This window comes from Larus michahellis (assembly GCF_964199755.1).
Source record: "Larus michahellis chromosome W unlocalized genomic scaffold, bLarMic1.1 SUPER_W_unloc_1, whole genome shotgun sequence".
Taxonomy (NCBI): domain Eukaryota; kingdom Metazoa; phylum Chordata; class Aves; order Charadriiformes; family Laridae; genus Larus; species Larus michahellis.
In genome coordinates, this window is record NW_027435888.1 from 691,047 (window position 1) to 717,481 (window position 26,435).

Sequence of the window (26,435 nt, forward strand, 5' to 3'; positions counted from 1 at the left end):
AGTTTGCTCTTTACAGGAGACCAAGGATCATTTTATCCCTTTGTGATAGGGCCTTTCTTGAGCCTCTCCCAAGTTAAACCAAAGGAAGATCCTTCAGTGCCCATCCACCACTGACCCAAGAGCTCTGGTCTCTGTTAACTGCTGCTTGAGACTCTGGAAGCCAGGTTGCTATTGAGGGGCATCTTGAAATTTCTATGAAGCAGGATGGGATCCACCTAAGGGAGGATCCAACTGAGGGAGTTGGTGAATGTGCTCACGAAGCCACTTTCCATCATTTATCAGCAGTCCCGGCTAACCGGGGAGGTCCCAGTTGATTGGAGGTTAGCAAATGTGACGCCCATCTACAAGAAGGACTGCAAGAAGGATCCGGTGAATTACAGGCCTGTCAGTCTGACCTTGGTGGTGGGGAAGGTCATGGAGCAGATCATCTTCAGTGCCATCACGTGACGCGTACAGGACAACCAGCTGCTCAGGCGCAGTCAGCATGGGTTTACGAAAGGCAAGTCTTGCTTGACAAACCTGATCTCCTTCTATGATAAGGTGACCCACTTAGTGAATGATGGACAGGCTGTGGATGTTGTTTGCCTAGTCCTTAGTAAAGCCTTTGACACCATTTACCACAGCATTCTCCTGGAGAAACTGGCTGACCGTGGCTTGGATGTGAGTACACTTCACTGGGTGAAAAACTGGCTGGATGGCCCAGAGTTGTAGTGAACAGGGTTAAATCCAGTTGGCAGCTGGTCATAAGTGGTGTTCCCCAGGGCTCAGTATTGGGGCCGGTTCTCTTTAATATCGTTATCAACAGTCTGGACAAGGGGATTCAGTGCACCCTCAGTAAGTTTGCAGACGACACCAAGTTGGGAGGGATGTTGATCTGCTTGAGGTAGGAAGGCTCTACAGCCGTCCTGGATCGATGGACCCAGGCAATGGAATGAGGTTCAACAAGGCCAAGTGCCGGGTCCTGCACTTGGGTCACACCAACCCCATGAACGCCTCAGGCCAGGGGCAGAGTGGCTGGAGAGCTGCCCGGCGGAAAAGGACCTGCGGGTGTTGGTTGACAGTTGGATGAATATAAGCCAGCAGTGTGTCCAGGTGGCCAAGGTGGCCAATTGCATCTTGACTTGTATTAGAAATAGTGTGGCCAGCAGGACTAGGGCAGTGATGGTCCCCCTGGACTCGGCACTGGTGAGGCCGCGCCTCAAATATTGTGTGCAGTTTTGGGCGCCTCACCACAAGAAAGACATTGAGGTGCTGGAGCGTATCCAAAGAAGGGCAACGAAGCTGGTGAGGGGTCTAGAGCACAAGTCTTCTGAAAAGCATCTGAGCCAACTTGGGTTGTTCAGCCTGGAGAAAAAGAGCCTGAGGAGAGACCTTACTGCTCTCTACATCGACCTGAAAGGAGGTTGTCGCGAGGTGGGGGTTGGTCAGTAACAGGCGATAGGACAAGAGGGAACAGTCTCAAGTTGCACCAGGGGAGGTTTAGACTGGATATAAGGAAAAATGTCTTCACTGAAAGGGTTATCAAACATTGGAACAGGCTGCCCAGGGAAGTGGTTGAGTCGCCATCCCTGGAAGTATTTAAAAGACATGTAAATGTAGTGCTAAGGGACATGGTTTAGGGGTAACTTGGCAGTGCTAGGTTAGTGGTTGGACTTGATGATCTTAAAGGTCTCTTCCAACCAAAATGATTATATGATTCTATTATATGACATGCTGCAGAATGGGACTTTCAGGAGCATCCTGAAATCCAGCCAAGGCAGGGGCAGAGTCCTGCACATTGGGGTGCAGTAAACCCAAAAGCCCCGTGCAAAGCGTCAGCTAGGGGCCAAGTGATCAGAGAACAGCTTTGCAGAAGAGGCCACAGGGCTCTTGGTGAGGAAGCTGAAGAGGAGTCAGCTGTGTGTGCTGGTGGCAAAGGCTCCCATCCCAAAGGGGACTGAAGCAATCGAGATCTGTGGGAATCCAGACCCCAAGCCCACTCCTGTCCCTGGGCTCTGGAGGAAGGCTGAATCAGGGCTTTCCAGTGGAGAAATATGGCTGAGAAGGAAAGCCTGATCCTTCAAGGTGAAGAAGCTAGGATCAGGCTGTCCCTATTTCCCTACCAGAAAGGTGAAGAGAAAAGAACAAAGGTACAGCTGGAGCCAGAGGAGTGCAGCTGGGGCAGGGGCTTGTTGACCCCTCAGGGAACAGAGGAGGGAATGATATGCCCTCATGCTTGTCTGGATGATACTCGGATGTTGTCCCAAATTTGGTCTTCTACTTTCTCAGTAAAGGAGAACTGTCATTTAAGAAGTTCACACAAATAAGGTCACCAAACCATTTATCATGAAGGGAAAGGCGAACCCATTGCATTTTTCACAGTCTGTCCTCTACAAGAGTATTTATTTATGAGAACTCTTCTCTTTCACCCCTGCGCTAGTTTCAAGTAGGTGCAGTGGCACACACTTCTGGAGGTGCGCCCAGTATTCAGCACTTGCCCTTGTGAAAGACTTGCAAGTGGTTTGTTCCTACTGTCACCCTCACGCCAGGAGTTCTGGGTGCAGGCCTTTGCTTTCCTGAGCACCTTCCAGAGGGCCTCCCTGACCTCCCTGTTCCTCAAACTGGAGATGAGGGCATTAATCAGGGGGGTGAGGACAGTGTAGAAAAAGGAGAATACTTTGTTGAGCTGCCTCGGTGGAGTTGTCCTGGGCAGCATGTAGACAATGATAAGAGTGCCATAGAAGAGAGTGACGACAGTAAGGTGAGAGGAACAGGTGGAGAAGGCTTTTTGCCTGCCCTGATGGGACGGGATCCTCAGGATGGCAGCTATGATAAACACATAGGAGGCCAGTGTGAACAGAAAAGGGAATACTGCATCCAAGAAGACAAAGATTAAAGCGGCCCCTGTAAGCACGTTGGTGTCACTGCAGGAGAGCTCCATCAACAGAGTAAAATCACAGAAGTGGTCAATTGCCTTGGGGCTGTAGAACTTCAACTGAAATAAGAGGAAGATGAGTACTGCAAACAGCAGCAATCCCCCCAGCCAAGACGCAGCTGCCAACTGGAGACTCACCTTCCAGGTCATGTGGCTTGCATAGAGTAAGGGCTGGCAGATGGCCAAGTACCGATCATAGGGCATGGCTGCCAGCAGGTAACACTCAGTACCAGCAGAACTGGAAAAAAAGTAGAACTGAGCCATACAGCCATGAGCAGAGATGGTCTTGTCCCCAGTCAGGAAGCTGGCCAGCAGCCGGGACAAGATGGTGGAGCTGTAGCAGATCTCCAAGGAGGACAGATTGTCCAGGAAGAAGTACATGGGGGTGCGCAGATGCTGATCTGCCATCACCAGCACAACAATGAGGATGTTCCCAAAGACAGTCACAGTGTAGATGACAAGTGAAAGGATGAAGGGCAGTGTCTGGAGAGAGGGATCATCACTCATTCCCAGCAGCAGGAACTCCACTGGTGGTGTCCCATTGACCCACTGCCCTCCATCCATGCTGTGGTGTTTCTCTTTTATTTCTGCAGTTCCCAAGAAGAGGAGCACCAAGAAGGAATGTGTATTTCTGTCTTTACTTTTAAAAAGATTTTTTTAAAGAAATCTCTTCACATTGACTCTGTGGACTCTGTGCCTAGAGACAGCAGCGAAACCGTTTCTTCCAGAGGCCTCCTCATACCAAGGAGTTGAGCTGCCCTGTAGAGCTGCATGTTTCTCGCTACAGAACAAAACCAAAACGTGCACTTGGTCTCTCTGAGAGAGCTTTCCTTCGTGTGCCCAAATTTGCTCCCAGGAAGACCCAGTTTAGGTATCAAGGACAGAGGTCCTTCTGCTCTCAGGAGAGAGAAAGGTATTGGATATAACACACTCCTTTCACTCTGAAAGTCCTTTGTGTGAACTATGCGACACCAGAGACCCTTCTCCCTCCGAAGAAGAGGATGGACGCTGCACAAAGCAAGTGGTCCCAGCACTTCATGTAGGAGTCCCCCCAAAGCCACTTACTTCCCACACTGACCCAGAACAATCACTTCCACTGGCAAACTGAGTCTGGAATTCCTGCCTTGGAGAAACAGCAGGGTGGGGCTGTCGATGCTGTGGGACTCTCTGAGAGGATGCCTAAAATCACTTTGTGTATCAAACCATGGAGGAAAAACTGGTACAGAAGTTGAAAAACTAAACAGGAGGAAAACCATAACTGAGAGAATCGGGAAACAGGAGAGACTGTGCAGGAAGGAAGGGAAAGGGACAGGGAGGATCATTTCAGTCATGTCTTTCCCTCTTCGTTGGTGGTTCCTGAGGGCTTTGGGGCTGCCTCCCTACACATCCCAGACCAGTAGCAGGACCTCATGAGGTCATCCCAGCCATCTGTGCTCACAGGGCTCACTGCCCAGCATTGCTGGGCACTGGCAAGGGTGTCCCCAGGGTGCCTGGGGGTGAGGTGGCACAAGAGCAGGGTCGGGGGCGTGTAAAAGTGCACAGAACATGCCTGAGAGTGCAGCCAGGGGAAGTCCATGCCTGAGAAACATCCTTCTGCTCAGCACTCCCTGGAAGAGGGATCCCTTGAAATCCCATCTCCTGGTCTGGATGAATTGCTTCTGCAGGTGATGATGACAGACACCATTAGGAGAGGTTACTAGAGTCACTGCAGAGTCACTAATGTCTCCAGCCCTCCTCACAGACTAGAAGTGAGAAACATGACCACTGTAGATCAAAACCTACATGATCATCATACAATCAGAGAAAAAGTAAAAAAAAAAAACAGAAACAAAGCAGCAATTTGTGTGGCAAAATGAAGGTCACAGGCAGTCTGGCTGAAAACACCCTGCCCAGACACGTCTGCCATCCCAGCCAAGGCAGTGAGTGCCCAGGGATGGTCAAACACACCCCAGCCCAGCTGTAACCCAGCACCACCAGCTCCTCCCAAGCTTCTCTGGTCCATGGTGCCTGGACTCAGGGTCTCTGGGGGAAGGAGGGGGCTGGGGTTGGAAGACATGCAGGAAAGGACAGGACCCTGTTCTCCCCTTACAAGTTTCTTCTTTTGAAAGATCCAGCAGTTTCATCAACAACACCCAGACTTTACTTAGAATCTAAGAATCATAGAATCATAGAATGATTCCACCCTTCCACCCTCAGCATCTTCAGCACCTACCTCAGCATGAAGGGGTGAATTCTGTGCTGACAGTGTCTGGAAATGAGGACTGAGGTCAGGGTCTCACTCTCTGCTTTTTCTCCACCATGCTGTTCCTTTCCCTGGGCTCTCTGCAAACCAGAGTGTCTCAGCCCTGTCAAAAACCTGTCTCTGCCCTTGCTGTCTTCCCCCAGCAGCTCCTGCAGTGACTTTTCAGCAGCACCCAAATGCTCCTGTTCTCCAGTGTGTCCTGGGGTTTAGAGCAGTGTTCAGTCTCCCACATGTTTTTTTTCTCTGTGTCTCAGCTCTCCCTAAGGATTACTCTTAATAAACAGAATATAATTGATTCCCTGGTGGAATGACAGCTCTGAGCTGGTAGGAACCGCGTTCCCATCTCAAGAAAGGGCTGAGCTCCCCTAAAATCTCTAGGGTAGACTTGAAACCTGCTCTTTCAAAAAGGGAAAGTGAGGCAGAGCAGTGAGCACGGGCATGTCTGAACTTGGTTATCGGGAACACAAGACATGATGGGATCCCAGAAATGGTATTCAGCCCCTCTCCTCACAGATGACTGCGCTGTCATTGACTTTTAGACTAATACAGCCCTGGTGGCCTGAGCTGGTCCCTCCAGCTTGCTCCAGTGGCCAGTAGGGAGGAAGAGGCAGAGCCAGAGCCAGGAGCATTTTCTCCAGCCACAGAGACTTGCCCTGTTGGATGGGTTGAGTCCTCCTCAGGTGACAGGCTCTGTTCCCTGTTGGAAGAGGGCCTCCGAACCTCTCCCTGAGGCACAAGGGCCTGGAGCGTGATAGGATGAAGGGATGTTATGTTCTCTGAGGTGCTGACTGGAGAACAAGGATCATGTCTCGTCACCTCCAGGCCATGTTCCTCTTCATGCAGCCCTCAGTGCTGTGTGCACTCCTCGCTGCTTGAGCACACAAATGGCTAACAGCCACCTTGCTGTGCACCACAGCACCAAGGGCCTTTCCACAGAGCTGCTCCCAGTCCTGCTGATGTCAGGGCCCCAAGGGCAATAACAGGACCTGGGACCTGCCTTGTCCCTGTGGACCTGCCTGTTGAGTACTGGCCTCTCTTTGACCCTCATTACCCTCATTGAATCTAATCCTGATTTGCTCATCTGTGCTCCTGTCTTGATCTTGATCCTGCTGCATCACCACAAAGCCATCTGATGATCTGGACTCCCAGTTGACCCAGGCCGCCATCTCCAGGCCTGCCCCAGTCCTCTTGCTAGGTAGATCCCTGCCCTGGTGGCTGTGCTCCTGTGCTGGGTTCACAGTTCTCCATCCCTTAGAAGCTGGACCTCTCTGCTCCCCAAACATGGCATGACATATTTTCACTTAAGGATATTTCTGGAACTGAGATTTCTTTTTTCAACCTCTCAGCACAGGGAATAACTGAACATGGGAAATGAGGTCCTCTCACCCCAAGCTGTTGGACACTTTCCATTAAGGAAGAAGCATGAAAAAAATCCCTGAAAGGGCCTCCTTTACTCAGCTGGTGCCCCATAGAGTCCAGACTGCAAAGGGCCCTGAGGCAGATGCCTTTGTCCCACCTGGGGGCAGTGGGTTGTGTGGGCCCAGGGCCAGCCCCATAGAGAGGTCCCACAGAGAGGCCAATCCCCACTCAGACACTTGCTTTTCAGCTCAGGTTTTCCCCTTGCCCTTTCCCTCTTGCAGGTACGGTCCCACCTGGTCTCATTCCTCACTGACTTGGCCCTGATCCCAACCTCCTGACTTGCCTTTCACAACCCACCTCAAACCTGTCCCATTATGACTGACCTACTGAGTACTGACTGGGCTCTTGGCTGACCCCTGCAGCCATCACCACAACTGGTCTGTACTTCTTGGTCCAGTGCTGTCCATCACCAGACCTTGTCCCCTCATTTGACTCACCAGAAGGAGGACAGATGTCCAGGCATCCTACCAGTTGCCCTTCCAACCTAGAGGAAATGTCAACCTTCCAGCCTCCTGGGCATGGCTGGAGACAGGAGCCTGAAGTGCAGGAACAGCCTTCCAGTACCTAAATGAAGCCTACAGGAAAGATGGGGAGGGACTCTTTATCCGGGAATGGAGCGATAGGACGAAGGGTAACAGTTTTAAACTGAAAGAAGGGAGACTTAGATTAGGAAGAAATTCTTTGCTGTGAGGGTGGTAAGCCCCTAGCCCAGGTTGCCCAGAGAAGCTGTGGCTGCCCCATCCCTGGAGGTGTTCAAGGCCAGGTGGGACGGGGCTCTGAGCAACCTGGTCTAGTGGGAGGCGTCCCTGCCCAGGGCAGGGGGGTGGAACTAGATGATCTTTAAGGCCCCTTCTAACCCGAACCATTCTATGATTCTGTGAACAGGAGGGATTGAGTTCACTCAACTTTATGGTCAGAGGTGTACCCGTGCTTCTGTATTCTCCAGGTAATATGAGGCTCTCACAAGACTTTTCTGGAAACTCTTGAAAACATGTCCACTTGTGGCTCCCTGTATGCTTGCTCCCTGGACTGCAAGGAGAAGATACCCTGTCTAGAGGGAAGAACAACTTTCCCTTGAATTACAGGTTCACCCTCAGTGAGCAAGAGATTTTAGTCTCTGTCCATCTTGTCTCTCTGAATGCATCACCATGACTTCCAAGGAGCCCGACGGTTCCAACAGATGAGAAGAGCAGCCCAAGAGGGCAGGATGGTGGAACAGTGGCTCTGAGCAGCCCCAGTAAGCACAGAAGGCAGCATATCCACAGTCATGGCCACCAGCCAGATTTGCAAGGAAAGCAAAAGCTTTGTGGTTTAACCCCAGCCATCATCTAAGCACTACACATCCGCTCGCTCACACGCACCTCAGTGGCATGGGGGAGAGAGTCCAAAGAGTGAAAATGAGAAAACTTATGGATTGAGATAAAGATAGCTCAATAGGTAAAACAAAAGCCACACATGCAAGCAAAGCAAACCAAGAAATTCATTCACTACTTCCCATTGGCAGGCAGGTGTTCAGCCATCTTCAAGAAAGCAGAGCTCCATCACATGCAACGGTTACTTGGGAAGACAAATGCCGTTAACTCCATACACCCCCGCTTCCTTCTCCTTACCCCAGCTTTATAGGCTGAGCATGACATCACATGGCATGGAATATCTCTTTGATCAGTTGGGGTAGGCTGGTCAGCTGTCCCAGCTGTGTCCTGTCCTGTCTTCTTGTGCACTCCCAGGCTCCTCGCTGGCAGGGCAGTATAAGAAGCTGAAAAGTCCTTGACTCTCTGTAAGCAGTGCTCAGCTTACACATGAGTGAAAACATCCCTGTATTACCAACACCGTTTTCAGCACAAATACAAAACATAGCCCCATAATAGCTACTGTCAAGAAAATTAAGTCTATCCCAGCCAAAACCAGCCCACTAAGGCACTCGAGCATGGTTGACACCTCCATGGGGATCCTTCCACCAAAGCTGAGGAGAAGAGGTGCTTCTTCTGTAACTATCTTTGCAAAGATGATCCTCAGCACCTCAAGTTGCTTTTCTTGGGTTCGCCCATCGTCCCATCTTGGATTTGGACTGAGGATTTGGCCTGAACGAGTGACTTCCAAACCTCCTACAATACCAAGACAAACAATGGCTCATAAATGAGTTCCCGCTGGAATGGGGCCTCTGGAGATCCTCTGTCCCAGCACACTGTTGTAAGCATGAACAGAGATTTGGTTGTCCAGGTCCCTGCCAGGCTTAGCCTTGAACATTTCCAGCAGGAGGTGAGGATTCATTGTGATCCCAGTAACAAAGGCACCCAGACTCTGTTAGGTGTCATTCACAATCCTATTTCTCAGAGCTATCAGAAGAATAAGAGAACACAGATAATCTTACATCCCTTCAGGTGCTGGGAACCTGGAGTGGTGCAGTATCAAACATGACTCCAACTCACGTGCAGCACGCTGAGCAGACACTGTCCACAGAAGAGAGTGTCTCTCTTTGAGTCATTCAAGCTATTATAGAGCTTTCTTACAAGAAAACAACTCTATTTGTCATTTCTACTGTGGTGGACTGACTGGTTTGCCCCCAGGTGCCCACCAAGCCACCCTATCGCTCTCCCTCCTCCACAGGACAGGAGGAGAAAATATGACAAAAAGCTCCTCAGTTAAGTTAAGGACAGGGAGATCACTCACCAATTACCCTTATGGGCTGAAAAAACTTGACTTGGGGAAATTATTTTAATGTATTGCTAATTAAACAGAGCAGGATAATGAGAAATAAGAACAAATCTAAAAACACTTTCCCCCTATCCCTCCCTTCTTCCCAGGCTCAACTTCACTCCTGACTTCTCTACCTCCTTCCCAGTGCAGGGGGATGGGGAATGGGGTTGCCATCAGTTTATGACACTTCATCTGCTGCTCCTTCCTTTATAACACAATCTCTACTGCTCCTTCCTCCTCACACTCTTCCCCTGCTCCAGCGTGGGGTCCCACCCATGGGAGACAGTCCTTCATGACTTTCTCCAATGTGGGTCCTTCCCACAGGCTGCAGTTCTTCATGAACTGCTCCAGCGTGGGTCCCCCATGGGGTCACAAGACCTACCAGGAGCCTACTCCAGCGTGGGTTCTCCACAGACTGCAGCTTCCTTCAGGGCACATCCACCTGCTTTGATGTGGGGTCCTCCTAAATATAGGGGGTGTGAATAAAAGTAGGTGCGGGAAACAGGTTTTTGAAGTGACACTACAGTCAAAGGGGAGGTAGCCAGTGCGGATGCTGGAGACTGGCAGGAATTTGACCTCAGTGTGCGTTTCTGCTTTCACTGGAAGTCTCTGAAATACCTCCAAGGCGCAGGGGCTGGTAGATCTGCCCCAATAAAACCTGAGCCCTCCAGGAACAGAGACATGACATTCCAGAAGACACGTCTGGAAACAATCAGAGAAATGTGGCTGTTCGGCTGCCTGTAAGAACCCTTCCGCCAGAACAGGAGCCTGGCATGGCTAAGTAAGGTGGAAAAGTTTGCCATGCAGACATCTCAGGGTGAGTGAGATCTGCTTGAGAATGTCCTAGACCAAAAATTGTGCAGAGGAATCATGTTCTAGTGCAGCCAGTGGCAGCCTGTATTTGGTTGACCCTGGCCAGCTGCCAGACACTAACCTAGCTGCTCTCTCACTATCCCTCCTCAAACAGGACAAGAAAATAAGATGGAAAAGATCTTATGGGTGGAGTTAAAAGGGAGATTACTTGCCAGTTATCATCATGGGCAAAATAGAATTGACTTGGTGAAAATTAATTTAATTTGTTGCCCACAGAAATAGAGTTGGGTGGTGAGAAACAAAGAGAAAACTAAAACACCTTGTCCCCACCCCTTTCTTTTCCCAAGACACAACCTCACTCTTCATTCCAGACTCCTCTACTTCCTCCCTGCTGAGCAGCGCAGTGGGATGGGGAATGGAGGGTTTCAGTCAGTCCATAACAGTTCCTCTCCGCCGCTTCTTCCTCCACATACTTTTCCCCTGGACCAGAGTGGGCTCTTCACAAGCCACAGAGAATAAGAAGAGCAAAAATGACAAAACTTGTTAGCCAAGATAAAGAAACAGTGAACCACACATGGTGTCTTTGAGAAATAACCACGTAAATGTAAATTATTCACTTTGAGTGACTTAGTCCAGGCCTTATAGTTAGGGAGGCTGAATCCCAAACCCTTACAAATATCTAACACCTACTGAAGAGTCTCCCCTCCCAGCTGCCCAGCCGTGGCCCCTACGTGATGGGCACCCTCTGCTCTTGGCTGTAGAAGCACGGCAGCAACATGGCTGTGGCCTGGGCTCCTGTGTATCAGTTGGCATCCTGCTCACCCCAGGATGATTTGGCTGGCTCTCTCCCTTGTGTTTTTACACCACCTGGACCTGTCGCTTCACCTTTTATGTTTAAAAAACCAAAACAAACAACTCAGAGAATAAACCTGGCAATTCTGAGAGAAATGCTGTCAGGTGTAGACATTGCTTGATACCAAACAAATAATACCAAGAGAAAAGGCATTATTCTAAAAATCCCATGCAAGAAGCTAAATATTGAAGTTACAGCATTTATTTATTTATTTATTATTTTTAAGGTAAGAATGGCTGACAAGACTAAAATTAGATAACTTTGGTTATCTAATGAAGAAGATGTACATTCCACCATTACTGTTATTAGCGATAGCAGCACTAACTCTAAAACCTCCCTGAGAACTTTTTAATCTTTCCTCTGCTGCACAGGTCAGCCTGCTTAGGCCCGAAGTGGATGACCTCAACCCTTCCAATCGCCGTTGCTCCCAGCACTTTTTCCATAGGAGATAGAGGTGTAAAATAACCAATGACACCGCTGGGACGAAGTTCCTCAGCCAGGCCACAGGGAGGACAAGTCCTCTCCTGAACCCTTTGCAGGGCTGGCAGCATCTGGGAGCCCCACAGGAGAAGGGAGCATGTGGAGGAGGTTCTGGGGCCCTGTAGAGCATTGTCATACCCATAGGGGTCCTCAAACATGATCCCTGACTTCAAAGATCCAGCCCAGCTTCTTGTTGTTTGAACAGGCAAAGAGACTGCCCCGGACGCTCCTTCCAAACCCAAGCCCTTATATCAGCCATTTCCAGACCTGGCCATTGATCACAGAGCAGGTGAGGTCTGTTCTTTGAGATGTGATCAGCTTCATTCTCCTTCTGGGCTTCAGTGCCTGTATTAGGTGAATAGTCAATCCTGCCTGGTTCCTCTCCCAGTCCAGACCCTGGCAGACCCCAGAGCACGATAGAAGCAGTGCTGGCCACGGGCTGGGCACCGGGGGGAGCTCTTGTGCTCTGAAAAATGTCCTTCAAGAGCTGCCAGCGGCCGTTCACTTCCTTTGTCCCTGAGGGCAGTTTCCCAGGGGGTCCCATCTGCTGTCTTAAAATTCAGGGTCCTGACTCTGCTCTTCACCAAGCCCATATCCCTCAAGACTGTGAATTCCACCAGGGTTTGATCACTGTAGTCCAGGCTGCCACCAGTCTTGACATCTCTAATTAGTTCATCTTTGTTGGTAAGCAACAGGTCCGGTAATGCTTCTGCTCTGATGGGACTGTCTGTCATCTAGATCAAGAAATTATCTTCAACTCTCTTCAAGACTGCTTATATCTTCTGTGCTGCTTTTCCAGCAGATGTCAGGATGAGTGGAGTCCCCCAGCAGGATCAGAGCCTGCAAGTGTGATGCTTCCTGTAGTTGAAGAATGCTTCATCTACAGGTTTTTCCTAGTCAGGGGACCTGTAGTAAACACCAACCACGAGGTTTCCTTTGTTATCTTGGTCCCTAGTTTTTACCCAGAAGCTCTCAACCTGTTCCTCGTTCTTTTCTCTGGCAGCTCTGGGCAGTCAATCCATTTTTTACAAAGAGGGTAATGCCCCCAACCCACCCTCTCTTGACTGTCACTTCTGAATAATTTGCAATGCTCCAGTCGTGTGATTCATCCCACCATGTTTCACTGATTAGATTGTAGCTTTTTAGATGCACGGTGGCTTCCAGATTCTCCTGCTTGTTATCCGGGCTGTGTGCAGGGTGCCTACAGAGGCACTTCTGCTGGCCTATTGACGATGACACCTTTTTAGAGGAACACACCCTAATTCCTTTGAGGCATTTCACAGGTGTTTCCCTGTTGGTTCCAAATACACCAGCAGTTCCTGGCTCTTCTCTGTTGCTCAAAGCCCCAACCCCTTATCCTTCTTGATTTTTTCATTTTTCTTGACATTTTCAAAACATTTCTGTTATAGTCAGGACTGCATCATTAAAAAAAAGAGCATTTTGCTTCTTGCAGAGACCTGTGCCCTAAAAACGCTCCCGTCCCAGCAGTGTGCATTCCACAACTCACTAAAGAGTGAGTCAGCCAGCTGGGTTCTTCACAGTATCTTTTACCTGATACTGGGAAGCAGGGCGACCAACTTCAGTGAAACATCATTTTTGTGTGGCCAGATTTGCACACTCCCGTTGGCTTAATGATATGGGACTCCATTTTTGGTGAAGAAAGGGAGGAGACAGGTCTCCTCAAACACCAGATACCTCAGTGCAGATATCCATCTCTAATCAACTAGTCTAGACTTTGCTTTAATGGAGAGAAGGAAGTTGTCTCAAATGAGGTGTTTGGAAATACTTTAACTGGTGACCAGCTAATGCTTCAGAAGAGCTCCCATAGGTGCTGGGTCAGGTTTCCAAGCAGCATACTGATACTTCAGCTACCCCAGGGCATCTTGGACGCTAACGGCTGCTGGATGTAGGCAAAGGAATCAAACAAATGGTTTTGCTCCATCAGCTTCCAAGGGGCTGAGATAAGGCTGACCAGCCTGTCATTCCACGGCTGCTCCTTCTTGCCCTTTTTGAAAATGGGTGCAATGTCTTGAACAGGGTCTTGATTTGAGAAGCACCTGCAGTAGGATGAAGAGCCAAGTATCTGTCCAAGTAGGCTACTTGGATCTGGAACCTACTGGTCTCCAACTAAGCCCCAGACCCTGTTCAAGCCCCTACTCAGCTCTCGCCCCTGCTGGGGCTCCAGCTTGTCTCTGGCCCCTGTTTAGGCATCCACAGCACTACTGCACCTGCTCTAAATACAAGAGATAGAGCAGGTAACTGTCTCTGCATCTTCCTTGGGGAGCTATTACCTCCTTAGCTCCAGTTCCTGCTTTGATGGCCATTCAGAGCTGGCATCTGTTGTGGCATCCACTTGTCTCTGGACATTTCACCAGCTTTGCTCCAGCCCCTAAACTCTGGTAACAATCTTGAATGAGTACTGTCTGAGACAGATCAAAGACCAGTGGCTGACCAAATAGGGGCTGAAGGTTGTAGCAGCCAGAGCAGAGGCTGGCACAGAGTTGGAGCCCAAGGACTACAGAGCTGAGTGCACAGCAAGGAGTGGCAGCAGCTTGTGGGAGCCCAAGGAGGGACTTCAGTTGAGTGGCATCATGAACCAGTAGAGATGTCGAAGCCCAAGAAGGGGCCAGAGCATGGGCTGGAGCTGAGTAAGAGCTTGAGCAGGGGCTGCATTTGAGTTGAAGGTTGAGCAGGGCCGATAGCCGAGTTGGTGTCTGAGCATGGGCCAGAGGAGAGTAAGAGCTTGAGGAGGGGCTGGAATTGAATTGGAGCCTGTCATACTTTAACTCTGGTAAGCAGCTAAGCACTATGCAGCCACACACTCACTCCCTCCCCAGTGGGATGGGGGAGAGAACTGGAAGGGTGAAAGAGGCTCAGCTTTGGGCTCTGCTTGGCTCCTAACAGTGCTCCACTGACCCAAAGATCAGAGCTCCTTTCTTGACCCCAGAAGCCCCCTCCCCATCCTGCCCTTGCCTTCTCCTCTCCACTCCTGGGCCCTTTTGTCCCGTCACCCTCATGCTCCCAGGCAGCCACTCACCTCGACCCCAGGCCCATGGGTAAGGGGAGGACAGACCCTTCCCTGTGGCCAAAGGGGCTCCTGGCTCCCTCTGCCACTACTCACAGATGCATGCAGAGCACCCCAACATCCAGTGATGCCCCCATGTTGGGGGCTTGCTCAGTTTTCACCCTCCTCCTTGGCGTTGAGGGCTTTATCTTCATGGTGGGTGCAGCCACGGACACTGGTGAGCGCTCCCAAAACCCTGTCCATGAGCACGGGGGTATCTCCTCTGGGTGCTGCTCCATTGGCTCTGAGGGGGAGCAGAATGAAGTGAGTCTCCAGCATGGGACCCCAGTCCCAGGATGCGGGGGCCACCCCTCCCTCAGCGCAGAGCCACCGCTGCCCTCCTGCCCACTGTGACACCACGGGGACACAGCCACCACTGCCCTTCTGCCTGCTGTGACACCACAGGGACACAGCCACCACTGCCCACCTGCCTGCTGCGACACCACGGGGACGCAAACATTGCTGCCCTCCTGCCTGCTGTGACACCATGGAGATGCAGCCACCTCTGCCCTCCTGCCTGCTGTGACATGAACAGGACACAACCACCACTGCCTTCCTGCCTGCTGCGACACCACGGGGACACAAGCCACTGGTGCCCTCCTGCTCACTGTGACACCATGGGGACACAGGCACAACTGCCCTCCTGCTCACTGTGACATGACCATCACAGCACCGAGGCTATAAAACAAACTCACAGCATTTAACTTATGTGTTTGATTTCTCCCCAGATCCCGGTAATCGCGCTGCAAATATTGAGCAATACTTTTACATATTGCCTGGCTGCAGGTTAAATTTGCCTGTTTGTACCCTGTTTATCTACCTATTTATCAATAACATGATGGCGAGCAAGCTCTCAATAAACATTACTGTTCTTCCTTCATCATTAAAAAGCTGTAGTTCAGCAGCTTGACTTGTCTGTTGCCTAGAAAAGAGCAAAAGTCCCCAAGCCCTCAAACAGTGTAAAATCAAGTCTCTGCAGCTTCCAGGCCGTCGGGCAGGAGAGTGCTACGGAGCTGCCTGGATGAAGCCCCTGCAGCTCCTCGCAGTGCCGATGTCGTCCCTCTGTGGAAGATGCTGAGAGTGCTCTACAAAGGGAGAAACCTTCTAACAGTTTGGTTACAAGTATATCATTGTGGGCACATTAGCAAGGGATCAGTCCCCCATCACATAATCATTATAGACAAGTAACGAAGTAATCTCGGGAATGCTCACGGCTGGACCAGATCCTGCCAACTGTGAAACTGTTAAGGGATGTCAGGAGTGGCTGCCTCCTGCCTGGCCACTGTAGCCAGGTCGTCCCAGTGCCAAGGGACCCAGGGTCTCTGCCCAGGACGAGGGACAGGGCTGCTGCTTTCCCCTTTGCTGCTTCAACCAGCAGCGAAGCTGAGCACGTCTCCCAGAGACACACACGGACACAGGACACAGAGAGGACACAGACATGGCTGGTCACACAGCCTGACACAGCCAAGACACTGCCGCCAGCAGCACCCGCACACAGGACCCCCATCACACACCAGCACCTGCAGCCATGTCCCCTCCTCCTCCGGGGCCAGCACCAGCAGACGGTCGCTCCTGCAGGCACACGGGCACGCTTGGGACCCTGAGCACCAGCATGGCGCCTCTGCCACCCGGGACCCCTGCCCGGACCCCAGCCCTCTAACCCACCCCATGGGTCCCTGACCTACCCCATGGGTCCAGCTCGGTGCTGCTGCTCCACACAGGCAGCATTCGCACCCCCGTCCCACGGGCACCCAACACCCACGGGTCCCCCCAGCTACCAGCACCGACTCCTGCCCACCTGAGACCCCAGCCTGGACCCGAGGCCCCCCTGCTCCTGAAGTTTGCTAGTGAATACACACACACCCCCCCAGCACATGTGGTTGGGGGGATACAGACCATTGGAACTGATTTCCCCAAACCACTTCCCTTTTTGCACTTTTTTACTCCTTCCTTGACAGAAGAGTTTTTTCTTCCTTCTTTTTCTTTATTTTCTTTTTTGTTGGTCTGAGCTTATCCAGGGTTGGCCAGATGGCTGCATACGTCTCTCAAGAAATATTTATGTGCCAGGCAAGTGACAATTGCCCTGCTAGGTCTGTGGGTTTGGGGTATTTGCCTTAACCCTTCACCCTCTGGTGTTTTGAGACCCGCTCCACACTGATGACGCAGTTGAGGGCGTGCACAAGTGCTGCGGATCAGAGGTTGCAGTGGATGAAGGTGGCCGTCCATGTGCTGGAAGGGAGACATGGTAGCTCACCTGAGGCAGAAGGAAGAAGAAGGTGAGGAAGCAGGAGGTTACTGACAGCTTTTCTTTCTTTTTCTCTGCCTGCTCCCTGGAAAAAGCATGAAGCTCGCTCCTCCTCAAAAGGCTGAGAGCAGATTTCAAGTCCTAGGGCAAGGGGAGAAGGAGAGGAGGCCAGTGCTCTCCTTGCTGGGGGGAAAGCTGCAGGGCCCCCCTCCTGCCAATGCCACCCTTGCCCATTTTGGGGACTGCTGCCACGATTGCTCTGAGGCTCTATGTGCCCTCTTGATGAGGTGGGGTGGGTTGTGGCCCGCAGCTCAGGTAATTTGTTCTGCTCTGGGACGGAAGAATGTCCCCCTGTGGGACCTGGGGCTCCCCGGGAGGAGAGGGGGCTCCTTCCCAATGTCAAGGCAGGTTGATTTGCAGAGGACAGGGAACGTTCACAGTGCTCGTGTGGCACTACCAGTAGCAGAACTCTGCCTTATCTGCTAGGATTTTGGGCAGGCTCATGAGGGATCCGCTGCCACTGAGTGTTGTCTCTGGGACTCTGCCACACCGCTATGGTAATACTCATGTTCATTTTGCAGTTTCAGCTCCCAGTCCCGGAACATCAGCTGACAGTATGTGACATTTCAGCAGAAGCTACTATGCTACACGCGGCTATCTCAGCCAGGAGATAATGGTGCAGAGCCATCTGTGCACGTAGGGAATACAAGGGACACATCAGATCCTCCTTTTCTGTCAGAGTCTGAAGAAGAGAGGTGATTCAGTGGGTGTTCTCTAAGCAACCGACAGTATCACCCGCTTATTGCAGTGGAGGTTGGCTGGAGCTCTGCTCTCCGAGTCTGATTTGGGCCAGGGGACACACCATTAACCATGTGTCTTCCATTTGAGAAACGAAGGTGTAAGTCCTCTCCTGCTTTGGTAGAGAAGCCAGGGTGCTTTACGGAAAGAGGAGCATGCTTAGCAACTGTTTTCCAAGTAAATACTCACCAGTCTTTCCCACTAATGTGTTCTTCCTCCATTGGGTTCCTTCTGCCCTACTTGGTTAAACTTAATGGAGCCGTGTGAGGAGGAGCTGGTTCCCCCCACCTTCCCTAAATAAGAGGTAGATAGAATTGCTCAGGTGGTTACTCAGTGCAAGCCATTGTAAAGGTCTTTGGAAATCTAAAACCGTCGTGTAGAACAAGTGCTGCATACTGGGAATGTGTTGTGGGAATAATTTTGAGAGGCTAATGCGAAGTTTGCCTTTATTAGAAGGTGGTGCTCATGTTTCTCATTGGTGTAGATTACAGGCAGAAGTACAGAGACCATGCAGCAAGAGAGTTCTGCACTTCTAGAGAGGTGAACACTCGCCAGGCTGGGAACATGTCTCTAAGCAGCAGATATGCCAAGCTGATGAAGGTTGCAAAGACTCAGAACAGAACTGAACAAGAACACAAGGTCCTGTGTTCTTGACATGAGACATGAGGAGGCCAGTAGGGAAGGTGCTGACCCTACCATCACTGTGGAAACTCTTTTTCAGCCTGATAAAAGAGGGCAAATACCACAGATCTTTGTGCTAGTGGGAGCTGCAGGGATTGGAAAGACGGTGACATCAAGAAAGATCATGTTAGACTGGGCAAACAGAGCCCTTTATGCGCAGTTTGACTATGCTTTCTACATAAGCTGTAGAGATCAACCTTTCCTAGCAGGAGGACATGCTGAGTCTGGGTGACTTGATGTCAGATTGCTGTCCTGATTGACAGGCACCACTTAGAGACATCCTGGCTAATCCCCAGAAGCTTCTGTTCATCGTTGATGGCTTTGATGAAATGAGGTTTTCCTTGGAACAACCAAAATGTAATTTATGCTCAAGTGCTGAGGAAAAGAAGCCCATGGAAATTATTCTGAGCAGCGTATTGGAGAAGACTCTCCTTTCAGAGTCCTCCTTACTCATCACCACAAGACCAACAGCTCTTCAAAGCCTGGAGCAGTGTTTAAAGACAGAGTGTTTTGCAGAGATACTGGGGTTTTAGGAAGCTGAGAGGGAGGAATATTTCCACAAGTTCTTCATGGATGAAGACAAAGCAAGGAAAGCCATTAGCTTTGTCAAAAGAAATGACATTCTTTTTACCATGTGCCTTGTACCCATCGCGTGTTGGACCATCTGTGCTGTTCTTGAACAAGAACTTGATGAAGGGAAAGATCTTTCACAGGCTCCTACAACAATCACAGAGCTGTAGGTGTCCTACCTTTCCAGATTACTCAAGCGTGGGAAAGAAGATCTGAAGCAGGATCTGAAGAAGTTCCTGGGCAGACTTTGCTGCCTGGCTGCTGATTGAATCTGGAAGCAGGAGATGCTCTTTGAGGAAAAGGAGATTGAGGAACATGTCTTAAATCACCCAGTTCTCTCCTCCCTTTTTATGAATGAGAGTGTTCTGAGAAAAGATTGGGAGTGCGTGACTGTCTACAGCTTCATTCATCTGAGTTTTCAAGAGTTTTTTGCAGTGTTGTTCTATGCACTGGGGGATGATGGGGATGCAAGGGGACACTCAAGGACTCCTGAGAAGACAATAAAGGTAGTGCTTGAAAATGAGAGTGAATGTAAAACACGTTTGATAGTGGTGTGATTCCTGTTTGGCCTGTTCAACAAGGAACTAAAGAAGAAGCTGAAGGAAATAACTGGATGTGAAACTTCACCTCAAATTGAGGAAGATTTGCTGAGGTGGATTCAGATAAGCCAAGGAGTAGCTTCAGGTTCTGATAGAGTGATTTATGACTTGATTATATTTCACTGTTTGTTCGAGAGTCAAGACGAAACATTTGTGAGCCGTGCATTGGAGCCTTTCACAGGGATTGCTCTGAGAGACATCAGCCTGACCCTGATCAAAGGGTTTTCTCCTTCTGTGTCAAACACTGGAAGGGACTGGACTCCCTTCATCTTGAATGGTACTTCCTTACATGGGAAGACCATGAAAATGAGGTTATTCCAGGACCCCCAGAGAGACCTTGTTTGTAAGTATTGTATTGTTTGACCACCACAGTGACAAAGTTCCTTGAGCCACTAAGTTGGTCTTCTCTCCCTTTTTAATAACTAAAAATGCTAGAAAAATGGTAGTTTGCTTTCCCGTCAAACTAATGCTATTATAGCGAAGGGACTCTTCTCACGTTCCTATTAACAAAACTCTTCCCCCGACCCCTTCCTCATTTTATTCCGGATTGACTAAGGCTGTTGTGGAGACCATGCTGATGGAGTTGAGACCTGCTTATGTGAGCAGCTCCATAAAGGACCTGCGGAGCTGTGTAGCCATCCACTGTCTCTACAAAGCCTCTTCTAGGTCCAGGAAAGGACCAAGCCAGAGTGATTTTTCCTCTGCAGGAAATACAGGTGCTTATCTCCACCACATTGCCCTAGTAGAGGGAGGCACTGCAAAGATATTTTTAAAAGCCTTTTCATTTGCACTTCCTGAAAATGCAAACCTGTTTTTTTTTTTCACTACCCCTTTCCCTGTAGCCCTTGGTCTGAAAGGCTGGAAGGTTTGACTTGGATTCAGAGAGGGACCTAGCAGAGAAGCAGAGCAAAAAGCTTGGACCACCCTGTTTGAGTCTGGAAGGGGTTAAGCTGCAGGCTTCTCCCTTGATGCACTTGACTCTGTTGGCGTCGTGCAGGCTGGCAGTCTGTGGTGGAGATCTGCTCACAAGAGTGCTATGCTTGATTGGGAAAAGGGCTCTGGTACCCAGCTAGGAGAGATCTGTTCACCTCTCAGCAGTATGGCAAGGCAAGTGCCCACGAGTCCTGAGTGAGCTGGAAGAGATGCTCAGCACAGCAGAAAACGAGCCCGGACTCCTGAGACGGGGCAAGAGATGTCTCATGTTGCAGAAGGCTTTTCAGGAGTTTGGTACTGGAAAAACCATAACCCCTGTAAAAGCATGTTTTTTGCCTCTATCCCCTCTCCTCTGTGGGGTGCAACCTCCTCATTGTGGTGAGGCTTTCTTGTGGCATTGGGCACTATCAAAGCACAGTCTTCTTTCACGGCACTGTAGGTGCACTTCCAAGGTCAGCAGTGGGACTGGCGAGGAGTTTGAGGAGGTGTGGTAGTATTGGGCACTACCCTGCACCTGTTTCCCCATCAGTGTCAGGAAGAGAGATCCCAGAGTTCCCTCCCCAACACCGAGGAAGTGTGGTGAAGAATGCCTCAACAGCACAAGCAAGTCAGATGCAAGCGCAGTGCGAGAAAACAGGTCTGTTTTCCTGCTCCACGTTGCAGTGATCATGTGTGGGGCTGGTGAATGGGTACCCCCAAACAGCATGCCCACCTGGATTCTGGGCCAGCTGGGGCTCTGAGTGTCCACAGACCTGGTCAGATACAGCCCCTCACGGGCTGTATCCCATAGCCAGCCTTCCTGAGGTAGCTTCTTGCCCTTATACTGGGGCTATTGCTCATGGCACCAGCTGTCAATACCAGGCTGGACTCGACCCCTGTGGTTTTTCCCTGTGAGAGGTGTGTCTGTTCCAGCAGCTCTGATAACCCCCGTCCCCTCTTTGGTGCGTCTCCATGCAGCCTGTGGCAGTGCCAGCTCACCAGCCTCGCGTGCAGGGACCTGGCTGCAGCACTGAGCACCAGCTGGAGCCTGAAGAAGCTGGACGTGCAAGACAGGCAGATGGGAGACACTGGGCTGCGGCTGCTGTGCGAGGGGCTGAAGCATCCCTCCTGCTGCCTGGAGACACTGTGGTGGGAGACCCGGAGCTCCTCAGGGTATTTCCCTGGGCAGCACTCTGTGGGGCTGGGGCTGGGCAGCTGCTTCTGCCAGCTGGGATGTGGAGATGGAAGCGGTGTCTCCCAAATGGTGCTCATCAGAGAGGTGCGCTGAGAGAGGATATAACACCTAAGAGGGACGGCAGCTCTTCCGCGATGATGGGGTGGGTGAAAGTGCTGCTGAGCTTGAGGTCCCCACTGTTGTACTGGGACATGGGACATGGCTGAAGCTAGGGTGGTCGCATGGAGCTAATGTGGGAGGAAATGGATCCCAAAACACAGGCGGGTGGGCTGGACAACTAAAATGGTCTTGCTTGCCCTCTCTTCCATGCAGGAAAAGAACAGCTGGGCAGAAGAAGGATGTCCTGGAGAGGCCAGTGGAGGTCTTTACATCAGCCTTTGCATGGCGGGATTTTGCAACCCTGCCATGAATGAGCAAGCCCAGCAGTAAGGGTTGGGTTGGCAAAGGGGGAGTTAGTGTTGTCACGTTTTCCGTTGAAGGAGTGCATCCTTACGTGTATGTCCTGAAGGCAGGCAGGGTCTGAAGGATTGTAGGAATAGGCCTGTTTTCCAGACTCTCCACAGCTCCAGCCATTTGCAGAAGGGCAGTTAACCAGCAGGGTCTTGCCCAGATCCAGAATCATAAAGTACTTTAGGTAGGAGGGTCCTCCAGAGGTCATGTAGGACTTCTTCACATTCAAAGCTGGGCTGCCATAATGAGTTGTTCAGGGTCCTGTCCACTGGGTTAGGAATGTTTCCAAGGATGAGGATCCCACAGTCCCTCCGGGGTCTTGTTCCATTGTTTGACCACACTTATGGTGGAGGGACGGGGGACAGAGAGATCTGAAGTCTAATGAGTTTCCTGTGTTGCGACTCGTGGCTGTTGCCTCTTATCCTTCCATTAGGCAGCACTGAGAAGAGCTCTTTGTTCCCTTCTGGAAAGAAATGGGTTCAGAGGAGGCCAAGGGCTGGGCTTGGAGCAGGCGGTGGCTCCAGCGCCGAGCCCTTGGCCAAGCACTGGATCCCATGAGTGTGGGCAGGGTTTCTGGCCGTGGTGTGTGGGCATAGGCCCTTTGAGAGGCACGTGGGTGGTTACATCTCTCCGGGTGGCTGTGATGGTCTTGTGGCTCCTTTTCCTGCATCTCCCTTGCAGCCTGCGACATTGCCAGCTGACCAGCGCCGGCTGCGGGGACCTGGCTGCCATGCTCAGCACCAGCCCACGTCTGCGGGAGCTGCACCTGGGTGATAATTATTTTGGAGATGCTGGGGTGCGGCTGCCGTGAGAGGGGCTGAAGCAACCCACCTGCCGGCTGGAGATCATGGGGTGAGGGACCCAGGGCCGCCTGGGGCATTTCCCGGGCATTTCCCTTGATGGGGTCTGGGATGGCACTGGAGCTGGGACGCAAGGATGGGGAGAGGCTGCCATGGAGGTGAGCCTGCAGCGCTGGCTCCCTGCTCATCCCATGCTCCCCACCTGCCTGCACGGGGAACGAGAGGAGCGTGTGAAAGTGGTGCCCTTCCAGGTGCCTGTTTCCCCAGACCTGGTGTCTGCTGAGCCCGGGGTGTTCAGTCCCACGTGAGCAGGCACCAGAGGAGGGCAGAGGACACATCCTTGTGAGAAGTCCCTCTTCTGCCATGGGCAAGTCATCCTGGGCTGGGCCACAAGGCTCCCTCCCCGTCCTTGCCTTTACTCCCATCTCTACATTGGCTGCTGTGTTGAGCGTTGGGGCTCTTGTGCAGGCCCTGTGCCATCTCTGCCACCTCTGCCTGGGTGTTTGCGCCATTTTGGGCATCTCCTGTGGCTCTAGAGTGCTCTGCCAAGCCATGGGAATGAGCGGCACAATTACTGCTTCCCTGGTGGGATCTTAGTGGGTGCCCACTGAGAGGACTTTGTGAACAAAACAAAGTGCCCAGAAATTCTAAATTTGTTTTGTCTGTAGCCTTGGGGAGAGCCCAGTGACTGGGGAAGCTCAGGGTCGCGGACTAGTGGGACTGAACTGGGAAGGCTGGTGGGTGGGTGGGTATGGCTTGTCTCCTGGTGGCTGTGACAGTCCCACAGCTCCTGTGTCCCTCCCCTGCAGACTGCAGTGGTGCCAGATCACCAGCTTGGCTGCCGTGCTCAGCGCCAGCCCGAGTCTGTGGGAGACACTGGGGGACAGTTGCTGTGCGAGGGGCTGAAGCATCCCTCCTGCCGGCTGGAGAGGCTGTAGTGAGGGACTCAGGGCTTTTCACATGCTGTTAACACTCCCTCTCCCATCAGTCCTTTTTCCCCACAGCCTTCTTGGCCCTGGGGCTGCCATCACAAATTTCAGGGCTCAAGTACAGGCCTTGTATCATGATGGGCCCAAAGTAGTGGGAAGGATGGTTGGGGATAAGAACCAGCAGGAATTATTGAGAAGATGGGTCTGATGAAAGGTTGCATCCAAATTTGCAAGAAGAGAAGAGCTGGGACATTGGATACATGGGGAGTTTGGGGAGGAATAATGAGGAGAAATAACTGGACTCCAGACAATCCAATGTGAATCAACAGAAGCCGTTTATTAAGCACAGATCATCATCTTTTATACCCTGTGTTGTAGCTGTACATGCTACTTGCTTATTTCTGATTAGCTAGTTACACCGTCCACGCGCTGTCCATGAAGTTCATTCACAGATCAGATTGGTTACAAGAATTCATATAGTAAATTGCTTAGTCATTAGCACAACATGTTTTCTACCTTCTCAGTTCTCATTTTTCCCATATACTAATTCCATCTTCTACCACCTGTTTTGCTCTTAATCTAATCTCTCATAGTGGGGAGGCTGGCTCACATGGCCATTTTCTCTCAGACACATTCCTACAGAATAACCCCATGCATCATGTTAGGGGCTGACCTGCTGGAGAGCAGCTCTGTGGAAAGAGACCTGGGACTCCCAGTGGACAACAGGATGACCATGAGCCAGCAATGGGACCTTGTGGCCAAAAAGACCAATGGCATCCTGGGGTGCATCAAGAAGAGTGTGGCCAGCAGGTGGAGGGAGGTCATCCTCCCTCTCTACTCTGCCCTGGTGAGGCCGCACCTGGAGTGCTGTGTCCAGTTCTGGGCTCCCCGGTTCAAGAAGGACAGGGAACTGCTGGAGAGGGGACAGCAAAGGGCTACCAAGATGATGAAGGGACTGGAACATCTCCGTTATGAAGAAAGGCTGAGGAACTTCTGTCTTTTCAGTCTGGAAAAAAGATGGCTGAGAGGGGATCTTATCAACACTTACAAATACTTAAAGGATGGGTGTTAGGAGGATGGGGCCAGGCTCTTTTCAGTGGTGCCCAGCAACAGGACAAGAGGTAACAGGCACAAACTTGAGCATAGGAAGTTCCATCTCAACATGAGGAGGAACTTCTTTCCTGTGAGGGTGGCAGAGCCCTGGCACAGGCTGCCCAGAGAGGTGGTGGAGTGTCCGTCTCTGAAGACATTCCAAACCCGCCTGGACGCATTCCTGTGCAGCCTGCTCTGGGTGACCCTGCTCTGGCAGGGGGTTTGGACTAGATGATCTCCAGAGGTCCCTTCCACGCCCTATCATTCTGTGATTTTGTGAACAAAACTGCTGATGTTTTGATGTTCTGATGTTGGCCTGATGTTCACTCTTGGGATGTTTTGGGTTGCTTTCCTTTCGGCTTACCTTTGGGCTTGTGCTATGGACTGGAAGCCTACAGACAGCCGGAGCGCATTAGTTGTGCTCCCAGAGTAGAACTTCTGGGGCCAGCTCATCACAGAGGCACCCAGTTCCCACCCTCTGAGGCTGCTCCACAGGGTGAAACGAAGCACAACAACTGGGCCAATCCACAGGTGTATCTCAAAAACATGCCACTGACAGGAGTGAAAAGACTCATGGAAATGCTCAAAGAGAAAGTGCCCCTGCCATTTCCTTCCACTACTACCACAGTCCTCTGTCGGCTGATCTGTGTGACTCCTGGCTACCTGGGCATGGCTACAGTTATCGATCTCCAAACACATGCCTCAGTGTTTCCAGGCAGTTCCTCTTGCTGGGCTGTGCGCTCTCAGCCATGCTTCTCTGTCACAGTCACTGCTGGTGGGGACACTCTCTTGGGATACCTTTGTCCAAGGAAGCTTTAAAACCCAACCCAGAAGAAAAGGTTCTCTGAACGAGGTGCCCACCTGCCCGTCTCTGTTCCCCATAGGCTCTGCTGTGGGCAGCACAGACCCCATCGGTGCAGTTGTACCTGCGAGCCAAGGCCTGGGCTGTCAGCCACTCCTCTACTTTTGTGTCACCTCCAAACTTGCTGAGGGTGCACTCGGTCCTGGTGTCTAATGAAGATGTTGAACAGTATTAGCCCCAGTGTTGATCGCTGGGGTATCCCACTGGTGACTGGCCTCCAGGTGGACCCAGTGCCACAAACCTTGAGTCAAGCCGTTCCGCCGGTTTAAAATGTTTTAAATCCATCTCACGTCTGCTTTCCTAGCCTTTCCTAGCCACTAGTGTGTCTAAGTGGGTGTTGCAGAAGACAGTGTCAAAATCCCTTCTGAAGTTCAGATAAATGACATCCAGTACTCTCTCCTCATCCACCAAGCCACTCATTTTAGCAAAGACAGCTGTCAGGTTGGTCAGACGTGGTTTGCCCTTTGCAAATCCATGCAGTCCTTCCAGTCACCTTCCCGTCCTTCCTGTGATCAGAATTGGTTCCCGGGATTATTTGCTCCATCACCTTTCCTGGGATGGAGGTGACTGACCAGCCTAGAGTATTGTCCCAAAGTGGGGTCATTTACCTGGTGTGCGACGCCAATATATGCACAGAGTAGAGGTATGAGCTATTTATTTAATGTCTGCAGAGATGAGTGCTGGGTGGTGATCCACAAAGCTAGCACACTGGCCTACAAACTCCTCCGAATATTTATATGGTCCAAAACACAGAAATACATGCCCTTAATTATAATAATTGGTTAGTACCTTATCATAACCATTTCTATTGGTTAGTACA

General features: G+C 51.0%; 1 protein-coding gene and 1 pseudogene across 1 annotated transcript; one reads left to right on the plus strand and one right to left on the minus strand.

Annotated features, from left to right (window-relative positions):
• Positions 1 to 2,404: 2,404 nt before the first annotated feature.
• On the minus strand, positions 2,405 to 12,152 carry LOC141736690 (olfactory receptor 5B21-like). The gene is made up of 4 exons (XM_074571249.1): positions 11,924 to 12,152; positions 8,489 to 8,680; positions 6,208 to 6,384; positions 2,405 to 3,501 (listed from the first exon to the last, which is right to left on the minus strand). Exons 1-4 carry the CDS (start codon positions 12,150 to 12,152, stop codon positions 2,405 to 2,407), a joined length of 1,695 nt encoding a protein of 564 aa, XP_074427350.1.
• Positions 12,153 to 16,724: 4,572 nt separating this feature from the next.
• Positions 16,725 to 19,722, plus strand: LOC141736691 (NACHT, LRR and PYD domains-containing protein 3-like; annotated as a pseudogene).
• The last annotated feature ends 6,713 nt before the right edge of the window (positions 19,723 to 26,435 follow it).

Coding starts and splice junctions, on each gene's coding strand:
- LOC141736690 (XM_074571249.1), bottom strand. CDS start 12,152: ATGACAGACAGTCCCATCAGAGCAGAAGCATTACCGGACCTGTTGCTT. Junction 6,385..8,488: donor AACCATGCTCGAGTGCCTTA/GTGGGCTGGTTT, acceptor CTGTGAACCCAG/CACAGGAGCACAGCCACCAG. Junction 3,502..6,207: donor CAGGATTAGATTCAATGAGG/GTAATGAGGGTC, acceptor TGGGAACTGCAG/AAATAAAAGAGAAACACCAC.